This window comes from Bacillus rossius, chromosome 14, assembly GCF_032445375.1.
Source record: "Bacillus rossius redtenbacheri isolate Brsri chromosome 14, Brsri_v3, whole genome shotgun sequence".
NCBI classification, from domain to species: domain Eukaryota; kingdom Metazoa; phylum Arthropoda; class Insecta; order Phasmatodea; family Bacillidae; genus Bacillus; species Bacillus rossius.
Window position 1 is genome coordinate 35,949,894 of NC_086341.1, and position 21,366 is coordinate 35,971,259.

General features: G+C 34.6%; 1 protein-coding gene and 1 long non-coding RNA gene across 2 annotated transcripts in view; one reads left to right on the plus strand and one right to left on the minus strand.

Moving 5' to 3' along the window:
- Nucleotides 1–2,717: 2,717 nt before the first annotated feature.
- LOC134538712 (uncharacterized) lies at nt 2,718–5,422 on the minus strand. The gene is made up of 3 exons (XR_010076203.1): nt 5,350–5,422; nt 3,244–3,332; nt 2,718–2,852 (listed from the first exon to the last, which is right to left on the minus strand). It is a non-coding gene; the product is annotated as an uncharacterized LOC134538712 (long non-coding RNA).
- Nucleotides 5,423–18,737: 13,315 nt separating this feature from the next.
- Nucleotides 18,738–21,366, plus strand: part of LOC134538976 (chymotrypsinogen A-like) — a 66,570-nt gene continuing 63,941 nt past the window's right edge. The window contains exon 1 of the mRNA XM_063380629.1: nt 18,738–18,798. Within this exon, the coding sequence (XP_063236699.1) occupies nt 18,742–18,798 (57 nt within the window). The 5' untranslated portion in view covers nt 18,738–18,741. The remainder of the gene's footprint in view (nt 18,799–21,366) is intronic.

Sequence of the window (21,366 nt, forward strand, 5' to 3'; positions counted from 1 at the left end):
ATAAATGATTACTGCACTGTAGCGGGTTAGAATAAAAGTATCCAGATGTAAATGTACTCTATAATACAAGTACACACACAAGATGGCGTACTCCAGCAGGTGGTAGCTCATGGTAGCATGTACTGAACATAAAATGTCGGATCCATGATGGTCGACAAGGACAAAGTCAAATTTCAAGGACAAAGTCAAATTTCAAGGTCAAGGTCAAACGTCAAGGTCAAGGTCAAATTTCAAGGTCAAGGTCAAAATTCAAGGCCAACGTTAAAATTCAAGGTCAATGTCAAATTTCAATGTCAAGGTCAAAGTTCAAGGTCAAATTTCAATGTCAAGGTCAAATTTCAAGGTCAAGGCCTAATTTCAAGGTCAAGGTCAAAGTTCAATGTCAAAGGTGTGGTGGCTAGATAATTATACTAACATGGTATCAGCACACTCTAGCGGACGAAAACAATTGGTGACCTCCAGCAGGTGATTTCAAGATTGCAGCCGTCACGAAAAGTGCAACGGTGGTTTTAAGGATTTTTTATTATTTAATTAGGTTGATTAATTTTTTTAATGATTTTTACATTATTTCTTGAATCTCTAGCATTAAAATTACGGATTTTCAAGATGGCGGACATGACTTCATGCTCACTGGCGATATATATGTTTTGAAAAAAGTGGTGGGAGTCAGTATGCCAGCAGCCACCGCAGGGGAAGGATCGGTCGTCATTTTTATTTTTTTTTGCCTTCACCGGGTTCGAACCGAGGACTCCGAACTCCGTGTCGTAAAAGTACAATTTTTTATAAATAATTTATCAAAATTTTATTATTTGAATTTTTTTATAATTTTTTAAAAAATTTCATTAAAATCGGATAATAAATAAAGATTTTAAAGATGGCGACCATAACGGAAATTGCAATGGTGACGTCATCATCCAATATGGCGGATAACACTAAACCGGAATATTCTAGAACACAATGACGTCATCCAAAATGGCGGATCCAAGATGGCTGCCGTGATTTACTTGTCCCGTTTCGTTATGTCCCGTTACGTTGTGTCCCGTTACGCTGTGTCCCTTTATGCTCGTCCAATATGGCCGCCGTGACGACAGAGATGGACGTGACGTCAGAGATGTGGCTCGGCTCTTGGCTCCACAGCCTTAAAGCCTGGCGCCGGACGCCCATTCATATACTACTTCACTACCAAAATAACATTTTAAGTAGTTCGACATATGCTAATATTCTAACAACTAAGCCACTACATTAAAAAAAATACCACAGTCCTAATCCTAGTTTAAACCATTACTTTTAGAAGACTTAGATAGGGCTTATTAATACAACAATACAATGTTTTCTTAATTAAACTGTACAAAAATTTTCATAATTAATGAATAATATCGAATAAATTCTTTCGGAGTGTAATTTACCCACTCGTTTTTATGGGCGAAGTACCTACATACTAGTACTAGTCCAAGTACACCCGAGAAAGAAATAACTTACATTAAGCATAAAATAGTTTACAAAGATAAAGATAATGCTGGTTTAAGTGCTGAACAAGAATGCATTCATTAAATGTTATAGTTGAAAATAAAACGGAAGACAATAAATGGCTAACTTAATTGAATTCGAAGTTATTGTTTAACAAAAATGGATATTTTGTAACTAAGCTTTCATGTTATAGTTTCTCAGAAGCTTTATTCTTTTTATTTTTTTTTATTTTATTAATCATTAAAATCCAGAAAATAATTTTTATTTTAGGTATTTTGTTTGTATTTTAATTACTTTATCATGAATTAATATTTTTAATATTTTTGAATGACTTCAAAGAGACACACATTTAAGTTCTGGAACTTGCAAAAGATTTCATAGCGAACGAAACCAAATACCTTTACCCAATATGTGATTTAGTCATTTAATTTAATAAACGTAGTTATTTAAGTTTGTTGATGTAACTATAATATTTATCATGGACTGCAATAACTGACATATTTTGCTTTGAATGGGAAGAAATTCGTGAAAAGTTATTTAAACTATTTATTTCAATAAAATTAATTTATGTGTAGTGTTAAAGTAAATTATAAAAACAATGAAGTCTTTTTTTAACTTTCAAAAATATTTTATATCAAAATATATAAATTATAAACCATTAATTTGAGCCTTTATTAAAACAAAAATTTTATTATATGTTTATTAATCCAACTCGGTAGACACGTTACAAAAACTAAGAAATAACTTCATTTTTCAAAACGTTTCTTAAGTATCTGTGAAATTACTGCTTCCAAAATGTGTAGCTTTACCTCCAAAAAAAACTAAACATATCAGAAAATTTTAAATATAAGTAATAGACTTAATAATTTAACTAACGTTTAAATTAATGTAATTTATGAATCGAATATCTTTCTAGTAATCTTTTGTTTAATTAAAATTTTTATTTCATGTTTTTATGCACATGAATATTTACAATGCATGTGATTATTTCATATTTTTTAGAACTTAATACTTAATAAGTTTTCCAGGTTTAGTAATTGCTTTTTGTTTGTACTCTTACGCTATTTGTATTTTACGAATGTTCTTTCCTGTAATATAACATTTTTTTTTTTACTCGATTGATGAAACATAAAAATATAAATAAACCAATAATATTTTCTTTATTTTAATACATTGTGTGTCTCTGAGTTTATCAGTAACATTAAAATGCAACTAGGAAATATATATCTTATTAATGAGTACACAACATATCATGTGTTACAATAAATTTATTAATTTAAGTGTAGAGTTAAATTGTACAATTCACCATCTTTCAATCTTCATATCTTGAGTACTTTGTAATGTTGTCAGCTGGTAAGGAAACGTGATAATCCATGTACGATAACCTAGAAAAAATTGAGAAACAATAAAGACCGAATCATACATCATACTGATTTTGTTTCTGTTAAAACCTTTCTTTTTTCAAATGTATTTAAATTTGATAAATTGCAATTAAAAAATTGTCAACCACTTACAAATTTTAATTACATAGCAAATTTAGATTTAAAAACAAATAATTTTAATTTGCAAAAAAATTAACGGTATGGAACATCCAATCAGCAATGTTAGAAGCCTAGATACACTGCTTCAAAAACAATTAATTGTTATTGTCAAAATAAATTTATATACAATGTGTATTGAGTAATCTTTATGTTAGCTTCTGTTTGAAACGTTGGAATAGCAAGACAGTTTTACGGTGTTCTTGTGGTCTCACATAGGATTTGACTTTGAACTCACCCAGAGATAATGACGTCTCCTTCACTTCTTGTCGCAGGCACAGGAGCAAGTGTCGCACTTGCAGCCCGGCGCGCACTTGCAAGCCGGATCTGCAACACAACAAGTGTACAATAATATATTATAATATATGAAGTTAAACACTAATTCAAGTCAACGTAATCATGTTTGTGTTAAAGGAGCTAAACAAGAATTTTGTATAATAAATTAGATAGAAATTCAAGAGAAAATATTCCTATAATATTTTATTATTTTATTCTTGTAGGTACCATTGTGAAATAAGGCATACCGAAATTAATGAGCAATCAAAACCAAGGTAAATTAGAGATATCAAATGGTGATGGTATGAAAACGAAGCATTGGCATAATAATTTGATGGGATGAACGGGAGCACCTTGAGAAAATTCCACCAGTCCACGACAACGTCCGCCACGTTTCCCACTCGCGGAAAACCCGGGTTTAGACGCCACCGGGTATCAAACCTGATCCCATTGGTGGGAGGCGAGTGCTCTGCACGCTTTGTCCTTCGTATCCAGGTGTCTTCGTGAATGTGCGGTTATTTTGTTTTTAACACGAAATGACGAGAATAATTTTTGAGTATTAGCAAAATGTTTTAAAAATAAAAATTTTCATTCGCAACAAAACACTCTTTTTTCCGCCACGCGTGTTTATACTTCTTGCATCCCTACAGAGAACTCGGAGTTGTTTCTACGAAGAGTGGTTATCTGGAAGTACGAGCAACACTTAAATAGGTTGTCAACATTTATGCTTACAGTAAATTAATTCAATCATAGGTAATATATATATAATTTGATAATAGTAAATTCTCAAACTCAAACTACAGACACATGGATATATTGTCATGAACTCTAATTTCTAAAAAAATTTTACGTTATTTACAATCGGTATACCTATGTTCGAGCATTTTTTGAAACTTTAGCATAACAGTGTAAAAAATTTTAATTTTTGAAACCTAGTGAATTATTCAGAGAAAATTATTTTACGAGAATCTGAATTTAAAAAAAAAAAAAAAAGATGCTCTATCAAAATGTAATATTCAAAAGGAGCCTTTAAAATGGTGACATAACTAGAATCACGCGAAATGTACACGGGTTTGTATAAAATATATACTTTCATACTTCACTTCCGGTTCGGACGGCCGCTCGTGAAGTCACTTCCGGGGACAAGTACGAGTAAGTATGCACTTCAATTATATTCTTAAACAGCCGTACAGTGTTTACCCTGAGATGAGCCAATCCCAAAACAAGCTGAACTAGGAACGTGCATTCCGGAGTAATCAGAAGAATGTAATGAATGACTTCAGCAGTCGCGGCGGAATAAACCAGATAAAAAATGAATTAATTAAACTGCATTTCCAACATGGGTACCACGATGTAACCTTAAATGATTGCTTTATTTCAAAGTATATCTATCTCCCTAACTTCTTTCGTGATGATCGTATATCTAGACAGGTTATTCAGATAGAAAACGTGGAGGGTTATTATTAATATACACATTAGCGTTCATGATGCATTATAGTATTCCTGTATATCAAATTAATGGTTTTACTTTCAGAAGCATACACAATAAATAGGGGAATGGTTCACTTGAAAGCTACCACATATAGCTGTACACGGTTTTAACAACTTTTTCTTTATTCTATTACCATTTTGGAAAAAGACATCACTTGAGCTGTATCAATTGTCATCGCTTAAACATAAACTAACAGAATTTTTGTAATATTTTTAACTGAAATGTGTAGTTTAATATATATTTCAATCCAATGAACAAGAATGTTCCATTAAAATGTTCACGTGATTTTAGGTTATGAATGAAATTTAAATTTCGCATTATAGAAATAAATACTTTGTAAATTATTATCATTACACGCATTGATTGAAATGGTTTAAAATTCAAGTCAATATCATCGCTTGGCTCCTTATTTTTACTTTAAACTTTTCCGTTCAGACAGATAAAAAAATTATCGTTATATATGTGAAGGTATCTAATTTTCTAAAATGAATACGACTAGATATGTAATATAATGAAAATCACAAGCTGACAGAAAGATATCTATTTTGTTTATTTCAAATGCGCTGTTCGTCTCACCAGTTCCACAGCACGGTTGAGGCATGGTGAATGCTTGTTGTCTCTCACGAAACAACCTGGAGTCGCTCTACGTCTGTCTGAGGTTCAGGCGGGTCTCTTATACTGCTCGTGGCTACAGTCACGGGACAAAAAACAAATACACCGTATCGAGGCCAAACACAGCTTCAGGGACTTTGTGATGCAAGCTCACTTGCTGCACAGGGTTTCTCTCTGCAGCAAGGAGGTTAAATGAAAAGTAAACATAAATTTATTCGTCAGCTTCCACACCAAGTATTATACACGGACTGATATATTATGAAAATGTGATTTTTCACAGAAAAACGCTTATTGATATTCATAAAATACAAATTTATCCGTTTCAAATGAAATGTTGGTGAATTACTATTTTAATTAAATGGTTTGGCAAGTGGTTGATTAAACAAAGCTAAACAATAATTAAAGTTATAAACCTAGAACTTTAAAGTACTATCGATAAAGGATAAACGCAGTATTCAGTAACTGTCAAATAGGGTGATAGGGGAATATTTACCCCATCCCTCCCTTTCCCTGAAGACATGAAAATAACTTATGATATCTCGGTGATAGAGACCGGAAAAATTCGCGGACTCCTTTCGAGACAGGCTGGAATCCAAACTCGTTTAGATTAATACTGAGTCAGTGATTGGACCGCAATTTACCTGAACGACTCTGAGCCAATGGCAAACACTCAACAAAAGAAGTATCGAATCATAAGAATCGCAGTAAACAGGTGTCCCGAGTCGGTAGGCAATGACCAGGTGATAGTTGCCCGAGTACATGGAGAATCGTGGAGTCCATCTTAGTGGTCATTGAAACCGCGAATTTTTCCAGTCCCTACTCGGTAATGGTAGTATAGCATGTTGGGTAATGAAAGGTGAGCTGTTACTACACCTATCACTTCAATGCACGCAGGAAGTAACCTAATCCCTTGTTGACGTAAGATTTTTTTTTAATACATGAACTTTAATTTTATTTATTGATGTGTAACATCTTCGCTCTCAACAAACCTCATTTGGTAGTTCGTGAATGGAACGGAAGTAGCATGGAAAAGATATGTGTAAAAAAAACTTTAAAGTATTAACTGTTAAAATAATTTCAACAAGAAGGGCAGTATTTTAATTATATCGCTTTTCCAAAATAAGGTCCAAAGAAGGGATTTAGTATTTTTAAAAGTATTTTTTCGATTTTATCGGAGCCTTTTTAATTGTATAGTTTAATATTTTGTTCTGTAAGTGGAATGATTCGATATCGACGGTTCTGCTCCGGCAAAGAATTCTAGTGGCGAGTCCGAAAACTATGTGTAATTCCCGTCAGAAATACGGTTGAAAACAAAATATGCGTATTTTATCACGCTCGGCATTATTTTAAAAATTCGAGTTTCGTATTATAATTGTATTTGAAACATTAGAACACATGAGTCTGCTCGTTAACTAGGTTGTTCTTTTCACATCTCTGTCGAGTACTGAAAGACTCGGTCACACGTCTTTTTTTTTTTTTTTTAAATCACGCCAGTCTGACCTTGACAGTCCTGTGTGTATTTAACCACGATTCCAAGAGATTCTATCACGATTTCACTGTCCCAGAATCGTAAAAGCTTGATGAAAAAGAAGCCTAAGGTTCACTGACCCGCTAACAATTCCGAACATAACGGAAGTTCACCGCTTGACCGTGTTATTTTACGTTCAAAAAATTTAAAGTTTTTCATAATTTCAAAATATTCAATATTGCTAACGATATCCCCCAAAGAGATTATTTTTAATCCCACTTGGAGCAAGAAAAAACATAATGAATCTTAAGCACTACTGTAGCAACACAAAGGTACATAAATATTTTGTTTGAAGGAAATTTCTTTCAGGAGTAATATTTGTGTGATACAAAATTTTATAAAGTAGGCATTAATGTTTATTACATTGAATTTATTTATTTGTGGGTGTTTCTTTACTTGTAGGAAAAGGTTCAGGGGAGAGGAAAAATTGTGGACTATCTATATACGTATACTATAATTTTCAAAATTATATTTTTTTAATCTGCAGGTATTTTGTTACTTTTCTAATTTAAATTGTGCTACAATATATCTTTCGTACGCAGCAACAGATTTTTTTTTTTAATTGTTTACTTATTATTTATGAGTGATTGGTAATTTTTATTGAATTTCGCTTATTAATGTTGGCAATTTTACTAATTTTGACATATTTGTGACAAATTCAAACGATGCAAATGTTCACCCATGCCGGACCCAGGAACACTCACACACCGCAACGGAGGTTTGCATCGGGCACAGAACTTCCTTATCATCACCCTGGAATAAGTTTATCGAGTATATATGCAAGCAACGGGTTCGACACCAATTTGTAGAGACCGGAAAAATTCGCGGGTTCAATGAACTTCAAGATAGACTCCAATATCCTCTAGACACTCGGGCAAATGCCAACTGTTCATTGGCTGCTGACCAGACTGGGTGGTCTGTTATTCGACACTTCTATGAGTGAGGGTCTCTAATTGGCCTTCAGTCCTCCAGATTAACAGTAAACCAATTGCAGAAGCAGCAGTAAGGTATAATTATTTGAATTTTAGCAAAACACGAAATGAACCCGCGAATTTTTCAGGTCTCTACCAATTTGCCACAAGACGAGGTCCTTATACACAACAAAAATGCTGAACTTTTACAACAGATTTCATTGGAAACCATTTGCCAGGAAATGGTTTGTAATACTGCGAGAAAGATATTGTAACTTTGTATAACACATGACTATGGATATTTTTGCATTTATGAAATACGTTTTTAGAGATGCCTACTACTGAGTGTTTATTACAAAAATTATCATATAACTTTATATTTGAATTGATGTTTCATTCAAGCGTATTTTTTAACCGTGTAAAATATATTCGAATATTAAATAATTTGACTTAATTTTGTTTTATCATGTTAATTAATGTGCGCAGTCAATACTAGAAATCTATTTAGGGAACGGTTTACAAATAACTTTAACTAATGACACAAAGCATAAATGTACGGGTAATAATCTGAAGCCAGTATTACTTCGAACACTATTTTGGAGTTATATAGTTTTCACGTAAATGTAAAAATTTACAAATATCTGTAATTTTTCATGAATATTTCTGTTCCATTTACGAAAACAATTAATTTCAGAGTACAGAAAGTTGTGCAGAATATTTAGAGACCGGAAAAATTCGCGAATTCATTAGCGATAGGCTATAATACAAATAGTTATACCTCAGTGCTGCCTCTGCTATCACAACTAACCTGGATGACTCTGGGCCAATGAGAAACACCCAACCAAAGCTGTATGGAATCACAGGCTGCTACGTTGGGACGTCTCACAAGACAGCAGCCAATGAGTGGGTGACATTTGACCGAGTGTACGTAGAACTATGGAGTTCGTCCTGCAAGTCATTGAACCCGCGAATTTTTCCGGTCCCTAAGAATATTGTAAAAGAAAGACATACCCTGGGGCTTTAAGCACGGTGTTAGGATTGGTCGGGAGATAACATGCTGTGACGTAGTTTACTATATTCATTATGCGACAACCAATAACAGTGCGAAAATGGTGCTTGTCCACGCCTGAAGACTGTTAGAAATAATAAATCATAATTTGCTTCTTTAACACTGGTGCTTCCGTGATCTACAGTCCTTTACAAATGTTTCACAATACAAGCACCAGACTCCAGCCAATGTTCTGGGAGACCCGTGAACACGTGGCAGAACGTCAGCCGGACAACAGACGTCTTCAAGCAATACCTGTCCGAGTTGGGAAGCCTAAGATGCACATAAAGTTCTTCCATTCCCGATTACACCCGAACAATTCACCTTCGGCCAACCTCGGGTTTATTTATTAATATTTATATTTCCCTGTTTATTTTAATGTAGCTATACTAACCTAACTAAACGTCCATAGTGTTTTAAAGTGTTTTAATGTAGCTAACCTAACCAACCACTTTTAATATTTGAATTCTTTTTTCCTGCGCAAAAATAAAACAAATCCCGAAGTTGGCCGAAGATGAATTGTTCGGGTGAAATCGGGAATGGCAGAACTTTATATGTGCATCTTAGGTCTCCCGTCCGAGTTAGGTCTGTGTCATTCAACCCGTAAGAAATGTTACATTTCTCAAAACTAGTGCCAGTGGTTTCCTATTTACCAAAAATCACTTGAAAAACAACACACGATGTTCATTTATGAAACACGAAATTGTTGACAATGTTAAAAGACCAACAGAAGAAGGATAAGTAGACCATAACGAGGCAAAGTAGCTGAGTAATATGGATTGTATTGCCACCCCCCCCCCCTCCCCCAGGCTTTAAATTTTGGTCTGACATGTCATGTTGGATTATTTAATTTTTGACGTGAAATCGTCTTATAAATCGATGAATTCCGGCTGCACGCACGAAAAACCATGACTAATTGTCACGTTCCGCCTGAGCCGAGCGTGCAATAACCGGCCAACCACCGTGCGAGAAAATATTCTATAATATCAAACAGGTTAAGATGGGCTTTTTATCAGCAGCAATTTAAAAAAAAAATTATTTGTCCAATTTCGTCATTTCAAACTAACATTTTATTGACATTGATTTGATTTCAGTTATTTCTATAACTAATTGTTCGTTATTATATTCAAACAAATTATTTAAATTAATTTTCCAAAAAAATGTTAGTAATATTTGAAAACTAATAAGTATGCAATTTTTCATCAATGTTTTCTTATGACGTTATTACGTAAAATTATCGTCCGTAAACCGACTTTTCGGACAACCCCCCTTTTTTTTGGCCATTGCTATTAGTTAAGTTAAATCATACCGTTAGATCTTTGGCATTGCTAATGATGAGTTTATACTGTTAGTTCCTTTTGATCTGATGTCGGTGACGAATGTTCTCACCAGGTATGTAGGTACTCGAGTTGTAAACCGCGCGACAAGCAAGACTGGGCAGCGTGGCCCCGATGCCTCCGGCGGCGTGAAGGACGAGTGCCTGTCCAGTGTAAGCGAGCCCGCGCGCCCAGTATAAGAGAGCCCGCGCCGGCCGGGCACTCGGCGATGCGTCTCCGACCGCCGAAGGAGAAACACCGAGTGCCGGCCATGCCTGGAGCTTGCTGCGGCGCAGGTACACACGCCGACGACGGTGCGTTACACTACAATGCGAAACTCGGACACTAACTTAACGTGCAATTTGTACCTGTACTTTACTTAAATACTAATTTGTATTTAATTATATTTTCATTTATTCATGTAACAATGTTATACTTTATAATAATTTATACGTTTTTAGTTTATACATACTATTGAATTTTAATAAACTGCTCTTTTAATTTTTCATCTTTATATAACTAATGTAATTTTCTTAGGTTATATTTTATATATTTATTTCTCAGTTATTACTATACATTTACAAATGTTTACAATCGTCAAAATACCGCATCTAATTTGTAGTGACTAGATGCACTCACATACAAGCTTGCTTTTGTGAGTGCTAAATTTCCTGGTTAATTAAGTGAATATTAACTTAATGTAAGCCTTTGGACATACGCCATTGCTAAGCAATGGAGTATGTCCAAAAGCTTACGTTAAGTCATGCACTCCCATTGCACAAATCTTTCAAAGATAAGTGAATATTATTAACAAAGTGTAAAAAAATGGGAAATAAATTATTATTATTAATTCTTTGAAATAAACTCGTACGCCCTGATTGTGTTTTCAACTACATTTCTTGACGCGAATCACTCGTAGTTTCCGCACGCACCGCTAGAATTCGTTGACAGAGCAGCTACGTGGACTATCGAACAATTTTATTTGCTTACCGAAATTTTAACCAATATAATGAAACAGCGCCTATAAAATAAAAAAAGACTTGAAATAATAATAAAACCCTTGTTTAGACTAGCTTTTTTGGAAAATAGTTTTATTAAAATACTGTTCATTTTGTTAAATAGTTTTGAACAGTTAAAACTCCAAAGTTTCCCTTTGGCTTTGTGAACTTCGGTTCAAACCATCTGCCACATATGGAAGCTGATTTTTATACATTACCGTTCCATGTGTCTTGCGTTACATTCATGAGATTACTCCAACTATATTCCGTATACCGAGAGCTAAGATCGTACGTATAGAGAAAAATAATCTAAATATGCACGATTGTGGAATATTCGTGGTTAAACCAAAGTAGGTTTCACTGCGTGTTTTATGACCTGAAAATAATACTTCTCTAAAGTATAAACATTAACAGTTTGGACATCTGTTCCTCCTGAAACCTCTCGTTTTAGGTATTGCCCAAGCTTACGGAATAAGAACTGGTTGTGTTTGTTTCAGACAAGGGCTGAAAGTGCGACAATTGCTCCTGTGCCTGCTACAAGAAGTGAACAAGTTAGTGCTTTGCCTGCTGTTTGGAAATAGATATTAAGAATAGCTTTGAAATGGTTTTCAACCTATACCACGTTAAAACTATAGATTTTAAATTGCATGCATTATCCAAAACCGCCACCTCATTCTTCCAAAACATTGTGTAAATAAATTATTGCCGTAATATGTGTTTTGTGTATCTTTTTACTACTGTAAGAATTTTTGAAAAAATAAGAATACTTGGTAACGAACGTAATCGTACTCCACTCAACTAGGATTTGGAATTTTTAGGTGTGAATACTGCGGACACCATAAATGTATGAGCGTATATATAGTTATGGAATATTATGTGGTGTTTATATCCTGTTGACAACAGCAATTTTTTGCTTAATTTGTGTTTTTGTCTTTTGGGTATTTTTTAGTTTTCTTCTACAGAAAAAGTGCTTAGCAATGGCGTATGTCCAAAAGCTTACATCAAGTCATGCACTCCCATTGCACAAATCTTTCAAAGATAATCATGAGCGTATTCGTTCTTAAATAAGTTCTAGAATATCTTGAAGTTCTTAATTTACTTGCGACATAACTAATAGATTCTCTGAACTAAACATAGATTTAATGAGATATTCTGTTCGTTCCTGTCCATTAAAACTGGTTAATGATGCCCCTACGCTAGCCTAGATTTTATTTGAGGAAATAGAATTTAAAAAAATGAAATCTATCAGCCAGCAGATTTTTATTCCTTTTGTTTTTCAAAAAGGCCACGCAGCAAAGATAACGATTATCATTATTATTTATGAAATGTTAAATGTCGCGACTATTTTGTGTTTTATTGTAGTGAAATTGCACGCTTAAAATACCTTGTTTAACTGTTTGTTCCACGTCATATTACTGTGAGCAGTAGTTTTCGTGGAAATAAAAAATAACTCTCTTTACACCGAAACAAGGTATGCCCTCACCAGCGGTTTCTTCGTTACAGTTGGCGACTGTCTGCAAGAGAAGATAAAACCACATTTGGCTGTCACACAATATACGTTTACACCCGGAAAAAATGGCTGTGATTCGTTTGCCGACAGTAGGTGCATAGCTGAAATAAACTCAACTAATCACGAAACACAGACGATGCTACAGTATCTTATCACACAGCTGGTCTTCTCGCGAAAAATACATGCATCTACTCATTGCATTAGACACCAAGATTTACGAACTTACAGTCTTCTCTTTTTGTACAGTTTCATACGGAACTTCATACAGTTCTAAATTAATTTTATTGTATAAACGTAAAACCATAAACCGAAGCATGAATTTCACATTTCAGTGGCAAAATTATCACATTCGAGGCCTTGAGAGCTATACTTATATACGATTTTAACAATTACAATAAGTTCACGTACTCTACAACGAACGTTGCTCCTAAAATAAATGAAAGGTTCTTTTTATTCAAGATAAGTTGATCCAAAATCTAGGTCCAATGTTCCGCTGAAAACCGGTACTTGTGAATGGAATAAGAGATTTATTTGCCGGGGATATGCCAAGTATTTAAAGGTTTCTTTAACAGTTCAAGATTATTCTGTAAGCTCGTATTCAAAGTAAGCAACCTCATTACTTGTAAATTTACGAATATATACGTCAGTTTGAGAAATATTCCTGAATAAATTTTAACCATTGTTCTTTCTAAGTAAGGAGCAACGATTAAATAGTACAGGGCTTTCAATGGTTTTGCGCGCTAAGGCGCCGAGAATGATAACAATTCTATCATTTGCACCAATAGAAGGAACTAAATTTAAAACAAATGGAGATAAAAGTTGTTCTATTTACCTTCCCACCCCCCACCCCCAAAAATCCCTCCCCGTATAAACACCCCGTAGCCCCTCCCCCTTTCCGCCAAATGAAATTCTGCTTATGCTCCTGCCTGTAAATGCCAGCGTATTTGTAAGAAGACTCGATTTTTCTAAAACATAGTGTTAATAAATCCATCTGTAAAACTTACCCACCGTGAACCAGTGTGTGCTGTTCTCCCTACTTATAAAACACAGATACATTTAAAACAGACAAATATATAAAATTTACTTACTTTCAACTAAGTGTGCATTTATTTTATTACAAAAAATATTAGTACTAGGTACTTGAATCAATACAAAATATTTCTTATACAGTAGAACCTCTCATATCTGACCATTACGGGACCGGGCCATGGTGGGAACGGCCAGAAGGTCGGATATCCGTAGGAGCAAAAAAAAAACGCCTTTCCCAGCTATGCAGTATGAACATGAATACAACTTTATTTCCAAAAATGTTGCTGTACACATTTCAAACATGTACTGTTGTTAAATTATAAATGAGAAGATTAATACAATGTAAGCATACCTTATTTAAATAATTCAGAAATGTATTTTTTTTTTTTTCAGTTTTGCCAAATCTGGATTTTGCGGAAGTGTCCCTCCACTTTTTTTGCCCACAATACATTACGTTACGTTAAAAAACATAGAACAGTATACGATTATAGTACGAGCATATTTTACACCAACAATCACGGCTGAATTGTCAGTTTGCGACACGAAAACATGTAGATGCGTCACATTTTCAAGTCTAAACAGGCTCGCCAACCACGGAGACTAGGTCGGATATCCGGAGGAGTCGTTTGTGGGAAGGTCGGATATAAGGGGCGTTAATGTGTTAATGTAGCCTTATTGCCTTCGTGAAGCCAACTGTTTTATATTTAAAAAAGAAACACAATGAGAACTAAAATAAAAATCGAACAATTGTCATTTTTGTTTACTAAATAAATTTGATTTTAAATTTAGTAGTGTTATTAACATAATAGTTACATATACGTACACAAAAATTGTGCCGTTAATTAGTAAATTCGACACGATATATTTTAAATTTTTATTATGATTTTAAATTTTTGTGTGGAAATTTTATTTGCTCTACTATAGTGTGATTTTATTTTGTTAGTCTGGTGTACTCCTCTGAGTTAAACTTTGTCTCAGTGCTCTGAAGCCCCTTTCCCATCGGCGTATCGGATATTTTGCTGGCCTAATCCCTGACTGGCAGACTGCTTACCATTTCCCCCGCCTTCAGTCACGCCTCAAGCCTGTAATATCATTTCTCTTCGTGACCCTAACTGCATAGACAAGCCTGTAGCCTGCAGGCGACCAGTTCTCAGAGACGAGCTGAGATTGGCCTTTTTCATCACGTATTAGTGTTATGTTCGCTCCTCTGCAGCCACGACGGGGCGGAGATTCCCAGCAGCGTTGCATGTTACCCCCCCCCCCCCCTTCTCAGTTCCAAGTAAGACCAATGACCGGTCATAACCCCCTGGGCCACAGTGACCGTCCCCAAGGTCTCTTCGCAAAAATGTGTGCGCTAAAACTGAGCACAAGCGCTACCTAGCGACCAAGTCGCGAACTTCTCCGCTAGCCTACCCTCTAGGGCGCCAGAGAGCAGCACCTGCTCTCCCTTGAGTTATATGGACGCCGTGGGCGAGTCGATTGTTTTCAACCCAGACCCCTCCGACAGATTTCTCTACTGTCGCCCAGTGATGCCAACTTCAAAACTACTGCCAGAGTTTTTTTTTTCCGCCCGCATTCGGGCAAGTTCGGAATCTTTCGGCGGCCCAGACCTCCCTCCACCTGTAAGAGCCGGGGACCACTTTTAATTACGAGACGCGGTTTGCCGCGAGACAGATCAACTCGCGTCGCGCCTGCAGACAGATCTCCAGCGAGTATCGGCGAATCGGCAGACTCTGCAAGACTTCATCCGACCGCTAACGACTATGTAGTCGCTTTGTATTAGGGATGCTATCCCTCAAGTCAATCCTAGTAGATTAGTCTGTCTGCATAGTTTAATTATTTGCCTTCGAAATTTTTCTCTTTTAAATGTTTTCATGAAGAAATCATCCGCGTCCTGCCGCGCAATTCGCGAGCTCCAGACCCTGGCTGACTCCACGACTGCAGCGTGCTGGGCAACTCCCCTGTTTTGGTGAGTGATAATTCGCGACCCCCCCTTTTTTTTCCCTTAAATTTTTTTTGGGCATTTTCTGCCCCATAGACTGCCTGTATACAAGTTATAATCAGTTTTGATTTGGACTTTTGCAGACAGGGTCGATGACGGGGAGAGACTGATTGCTCCCATCTCGTGGCCATCCCCCCCCCCCTCCTGTTCCGTGGGTCACATTAGAAGAAACGTTTCTACTACCCGACGTGATCGTTTGAAGACCCCGGGTGGTAATGTAAATTCAACATTTCCCCCTTACCTAGCTACGAACTATCTTAAGCGGATGACCAACCCACCAGCGACCAGTGTTTTCCTCAAGAACATGTAGAACGAATAGAACTAATTATCAATGTAATCATCGGACCCATCCAATTTTGGGTGTGAAACTCATAATGCAAATGTTTATATTTCAAGCTAAGAATGTAAATTGTTTTAAATAATCGCGGGCCGGCCCCCTTTTCGTTTTTCTTTTGTTTTTTTTTTCTTAAATCTTTGAAACTTGTTAAAACCTTTTGTATGTAATGTAATGGAAACAAGATATTTCATCAGGGCAAATAAAACAGGGAAACTATAGATCAAGTTAATCGTGTAGTTTTTATTTATTAATTTTGATCCACCAACTTCCTCCTTGTCTGTTACAGGAAGTTCCTAAATTTTTGTTTGTTCCCCACCTCGCGCCGCCTCTGGTAAATCAATTTATTTAACTTATTTTTCTTACCCAGCAGTTTCCAAGGCTCCTTTTAAAATAATTCAATTTTGAGGCACGAGGGGTGTTACAAAATAATAAACATAACTTTAAAATACCAACACCAATATACAGATTTTCTAAACAAATGTTATCAATAAGTGCGAAGTAAGTAAAGAATACTAAAAATGTTTGTCTCTGACTTGATGCGTAGTGATATTTATGTCCTCAGCAATGAGAAATTAATGACAGTGGATCAGTTAAAGCGCTCGTATGAATGGCATTGTAATAACTTTGGTATTACCTCAGGTTTGTAGTTCTTAAAAGGTAAAGGCTGTATAAAATAGCGCAGTACCTTTTTTTTGTGCTTACCATGTAGAGATTTCATTATTTATTTTTTTAATTTGGCTGCAAATAATTCGTGATAACAAATCTGTTTGTTCACAGGAACCCTCTGAGCTCCACAACATGGGCTTCCGTCTACTTTCTTGTCTTCGCTACGACGAAGACCTTGCCCGAGTTCGTACAGCAAAGAAGGAAAAACCCAAGCCACAAACATCTAAGTCAATATTTATTTTACTCCATTTAATCTGAATGTATATCTAAGTTGAATATATTGTCATTTATCAAGCACGGCATGTTATTAATTTGCTAATTTTAACGCATTCTTTCTTTCCAACTAATTATTTGTTCCAATATTTAGCTGTAAACGTTTTAATTAATTTTTTTCATTTAATTAAGGAATTTAGAGATTTTACAATAAAATCTAAAAAAAACTTCCATTTCTACCGTATTGATCCATTCTGTATATTGTCACACTTGACTGAGAGTTTTCCTCTCTGTATTTTACTTATCAGTCTTGAAGTATTGGTGAAATATTACAGTAGTTACAGTATTTTTAACAAAGTGGTAAAAAATATTTACTTATAAACTGTTTTGTTTAGTTGACGATGGTTTTAAATTTTAAAAACCATGAAACAAAATCTAAGCAGAAAATCTTTCAAACGTCACACCACGGAAACGACTGCGGCAGGTAGTATGTCTTTTAAATCGTCCCTAATGGTTATTGTGGACCCTAGATGGGGTAGTTTTTATAACAATCCTGGCCTACATTATGGCGTTAGTATGTGGGAATCGGGTTGAAAATTACCACGCAAGCGATTTTAAAGTTTGGCTTCCTCCTACATTAAAAAAAATAATAATGTCTTAAGTCTTTTAAAGTATATTATAATACACAACTGATTGAAAATTTTTCATACGATGACTGAAATGCAAGTAAAATTTTCGTTATATTTTCTTCACAGTCAAAAACTATATTTCTAAAATCAACTAGAAAATATTCTTCACAATTCCCAAAAGAAAAAAGTTTTTTAAAAATGTTTGATAACTAATTTTCATATAATATTTTAAAACTGATAATTTGACTGCAAAATTTAAAGCTAAGAAGAGTAACTAAAGAAACTGAAACATGATATAAAATTTTATTATTTTTTTCAAATTCTAATTTAATTCTTGTAATCAAAAACTAAAAAAAAAATATTTTTGAGGTAGTTTTTTTTATAAATGTTACACGTCCGCAAATGCAGTTATGTTATATTTAATATTTTTTATTGAATCCTTAGGAACATCGAAACTATCATTATTTTTTCCTAAAGAAAATGCAAACATAAGACACTACTTATTGTCGTAATGCATTCTGCTCGTGTGAAGGCTAATATGAACCTCTGAATAATGATTTTAGACAAAATTATTTTCAGGTAGTTTGAGCTGTGAAAAATTTGCAAAGATTTTAAGTGTAAAAGTGATATGAGTTCAATTTCATTTTGATTTTATTGCATACTCACTTAGGTAATTGTCCAGTTTACATCAAAGTTTTATAATTCATATGTTCAAAATCAAAGATAGTTTAACTAAGGTAAAGTATCGCATCACTAACACGTTGAACTGGTTACTTTATTTTACTGTTTTATGTTAAAATACAGTTGGATATGTTACATAGAACATTTGCTCTCGGGAACAATGTTCCTGAAAATTTTATACATATTTTCAAAGTCAAATATATTTTGGTAGTTCTACATCTTTGAGTCACAAACCCAACCACTATTTTTTACCTTAAACTACAATTAGATACGCAATAAGGAACAATTTCCAGCTGTTAAAGTTCTTGTAAAGATTTTCAGTTTTGTTCATCTACGACGCGACGTCCTTTGAATAATACCTCTGAATACTTGAAGTCGACTTCTTGGATTATAATGACAAATTTATATCCCTTTATCGCCTTTATCTGGAGCTCTGTGATGGTTCTGGTATAAAGATAGAGCGTGGTACCCGTCTGGCGTTACTTGCGATGTCAGCAATGAGAAGAATCGTTGTCCACCTACTAGTCTTCTCAGTCGCGTCTCAGGTAAATATGCAACCGTGGAATGTGAACAGGTTTGCTGGTGTGCTTTTCCAAAAGTCGCGCTGATGCATGAATGCCACCATTTAAACACGCAGATGTTCACGAAGTTAATAATGTTTAGAAAGTCGAGACCAGAAAAAATAGCATATGGTTAAAATTAAATCAATGTATCGTATGATATTCTTTATACAAACTGTAACCAAAGAAGTTAATTTTTCTCTCAATGAACAAGTTGCATTTGATATAAATTGTAAAGGAACGCAGAGATAAAGATAATTGAAATTGCTGAATTTTCTAGTTTCTTTTAAATATGTGGTTTCCTAGCTAGGTAGCACACTAGCCAAAACACTTAGTTTCAAATTAATTAGACCATTACACTGTTTAGGGCCCAGCCTACATTTGCATTAAGGGACGCATATAACTGAAGAATTCTGGCTGTTCACAGGACATTCAACATTCTTTACTTAAAAAGTGAAACTGTATTTACTTGAGTGCTCAAATTACTAGAATTGATATTTTCGAAATGAATTAATATAATAAGATGCGCATATTAGCGTCAAATTATCATGGTTACTTAGACCAAAGCTTTGGTGTTATTCGCTTACAGAAAAAAAAACAGGGTTGCCACCTGAAGTATCATATTAAGCTGCCCATTAACTGAATATTCGATTTTTAACAAGAATCATGACGTTAAATTGCGATAACACAAATTGTTTGATAAAGCTGAGCTTTGAAAATCATTGAAATGATAGACGCCATTTTGAATTCAACATTTTTTTTGGAGTCATGCCCATTTAACATTGATTATTATTGACAATTTTAATGTCTTTAAAACAGATATCACGCATAAACATAATATCAGAGACTGTGAAAGAGTGAATATTGATGATGAAAATAAATTAATTTCTTAAATCCATAATGATTTCACAAGGTAAAAAAAATTTACGTTGCAAGCCAAACTTTATCGTTAAGGTATCCCATTAAATTTTGTAATTAATTTTAACGAATTAAAATTTTTAATAACTGGCCGGTACATTTTCCAAAGAGATTTTTACAATATTCTTACTTAGGATAAGTTTTTCGTAGTCTTCTATGGGAGTGTTGAATGTTAGTTCTCTTGATTGTGATGGCGGAGAGATAAGAATGGTAGGAAGTGCTGATCTCAAACCACGTATCGAACCATCGAGTGCAACCTCTTGCGAAATGATGTGAGTATCAAGCCCATGTTTTCTCGATAAAAAAAAATTGGTTGTCTGTAAAGTCGCTTTGCGGACGATAGTTTATCGTGACAACGTCATAACAAAACATTGATGAAATGATTGCATACTTTTATGAATAAAATTGAATCATTTCTATTGAATTGTCACTATTTTGTATGGATAAAAAGGAGTGAAATGAAATCTACAATTTAAATAATAAATTTACTTTTATTTGCACTCATTAATTCAAATATGTTTTTTACTTTAAAAAACAGATTATTTTAACTATAACTTTTATACATGTTTGCTATTTAACTTCTTGCAATCTGTGTTATTCTGTTAAGGATAGGACGATGATAGGAAAAGTATGAAACGAATGGGAGTGTTTCAAGTTTAATGTGCCTCGAAAAAGTCAAATCGATGGTTGTTCCAATCGAGTGGAAGAGAGATAGATGCGGCGCAAGCGTACAATGAGCGTAACGAGACACAGCGTAACGGGGCAATGTGCGTAACGGGACACTTTTTCGAGCGTGCAGCCGGCGTTCATCGATTTATTAGACGTTGTCACGTCTAAATAGCGTGAAAAAATTAAACTGTCAGTCATCGATAAATTCTGTTCTTGATGTCTCGTAGTTGGGCTTAATGGGCGTACTACAGGTCAAGTCCATTTAATGTAACTTGTCCCAAATTTGACAGTTCTCATAGTTAGTGCCCTAGTGGTGCCCATTTCCAAAATGTTACTTGCAAAGCATCACGTGATGTTTTTTATCGAATACTGACCACATAAAGCTATATTTAAACATTGTTTTTACAACAACAGTGGCAAAAAAAATACTTAGACAGTTGGTACTACTTTTGTGAGCTCTAAAATTAGAATCAAGTTATGAAACACAGACTATAGTAATCCCCGAATCGCGTTTCACCGAAACATGAACCTTTCTGACCACAAAAATAATTTTTTTTCTATTCGCGTTGCATGCGTGATTTTACTAAAAATGCGTACCAAAAATTTGTTTTTCAAATGATGGTGTTACTGGTTCACTGGTAAAGTTATTATTTAATCATATATTTTTAAACTATTTTGTTTACTAACTTTATCTGTAAAATATTTTAAAAGTGTTTACACAGTTATTTTTCCGAATGATGATCTAACTTTGGTTTAACGTGTTAATATGAAACATGTCGATTAAAAAACTTGTAAGCATTTGCCGTGTGGAATAAATGTATGTAATAAATTATTGAAAACATTTTTGCAAAACGTTTTGGTGTGTAACATTTGGAGGCATTTAGAGTAGTAATTTAGGTAATACTCGGACATTGCGACTTTTTAGAAAGGAAATAATAAATCGGAACACATGGTTTTCACAAACTA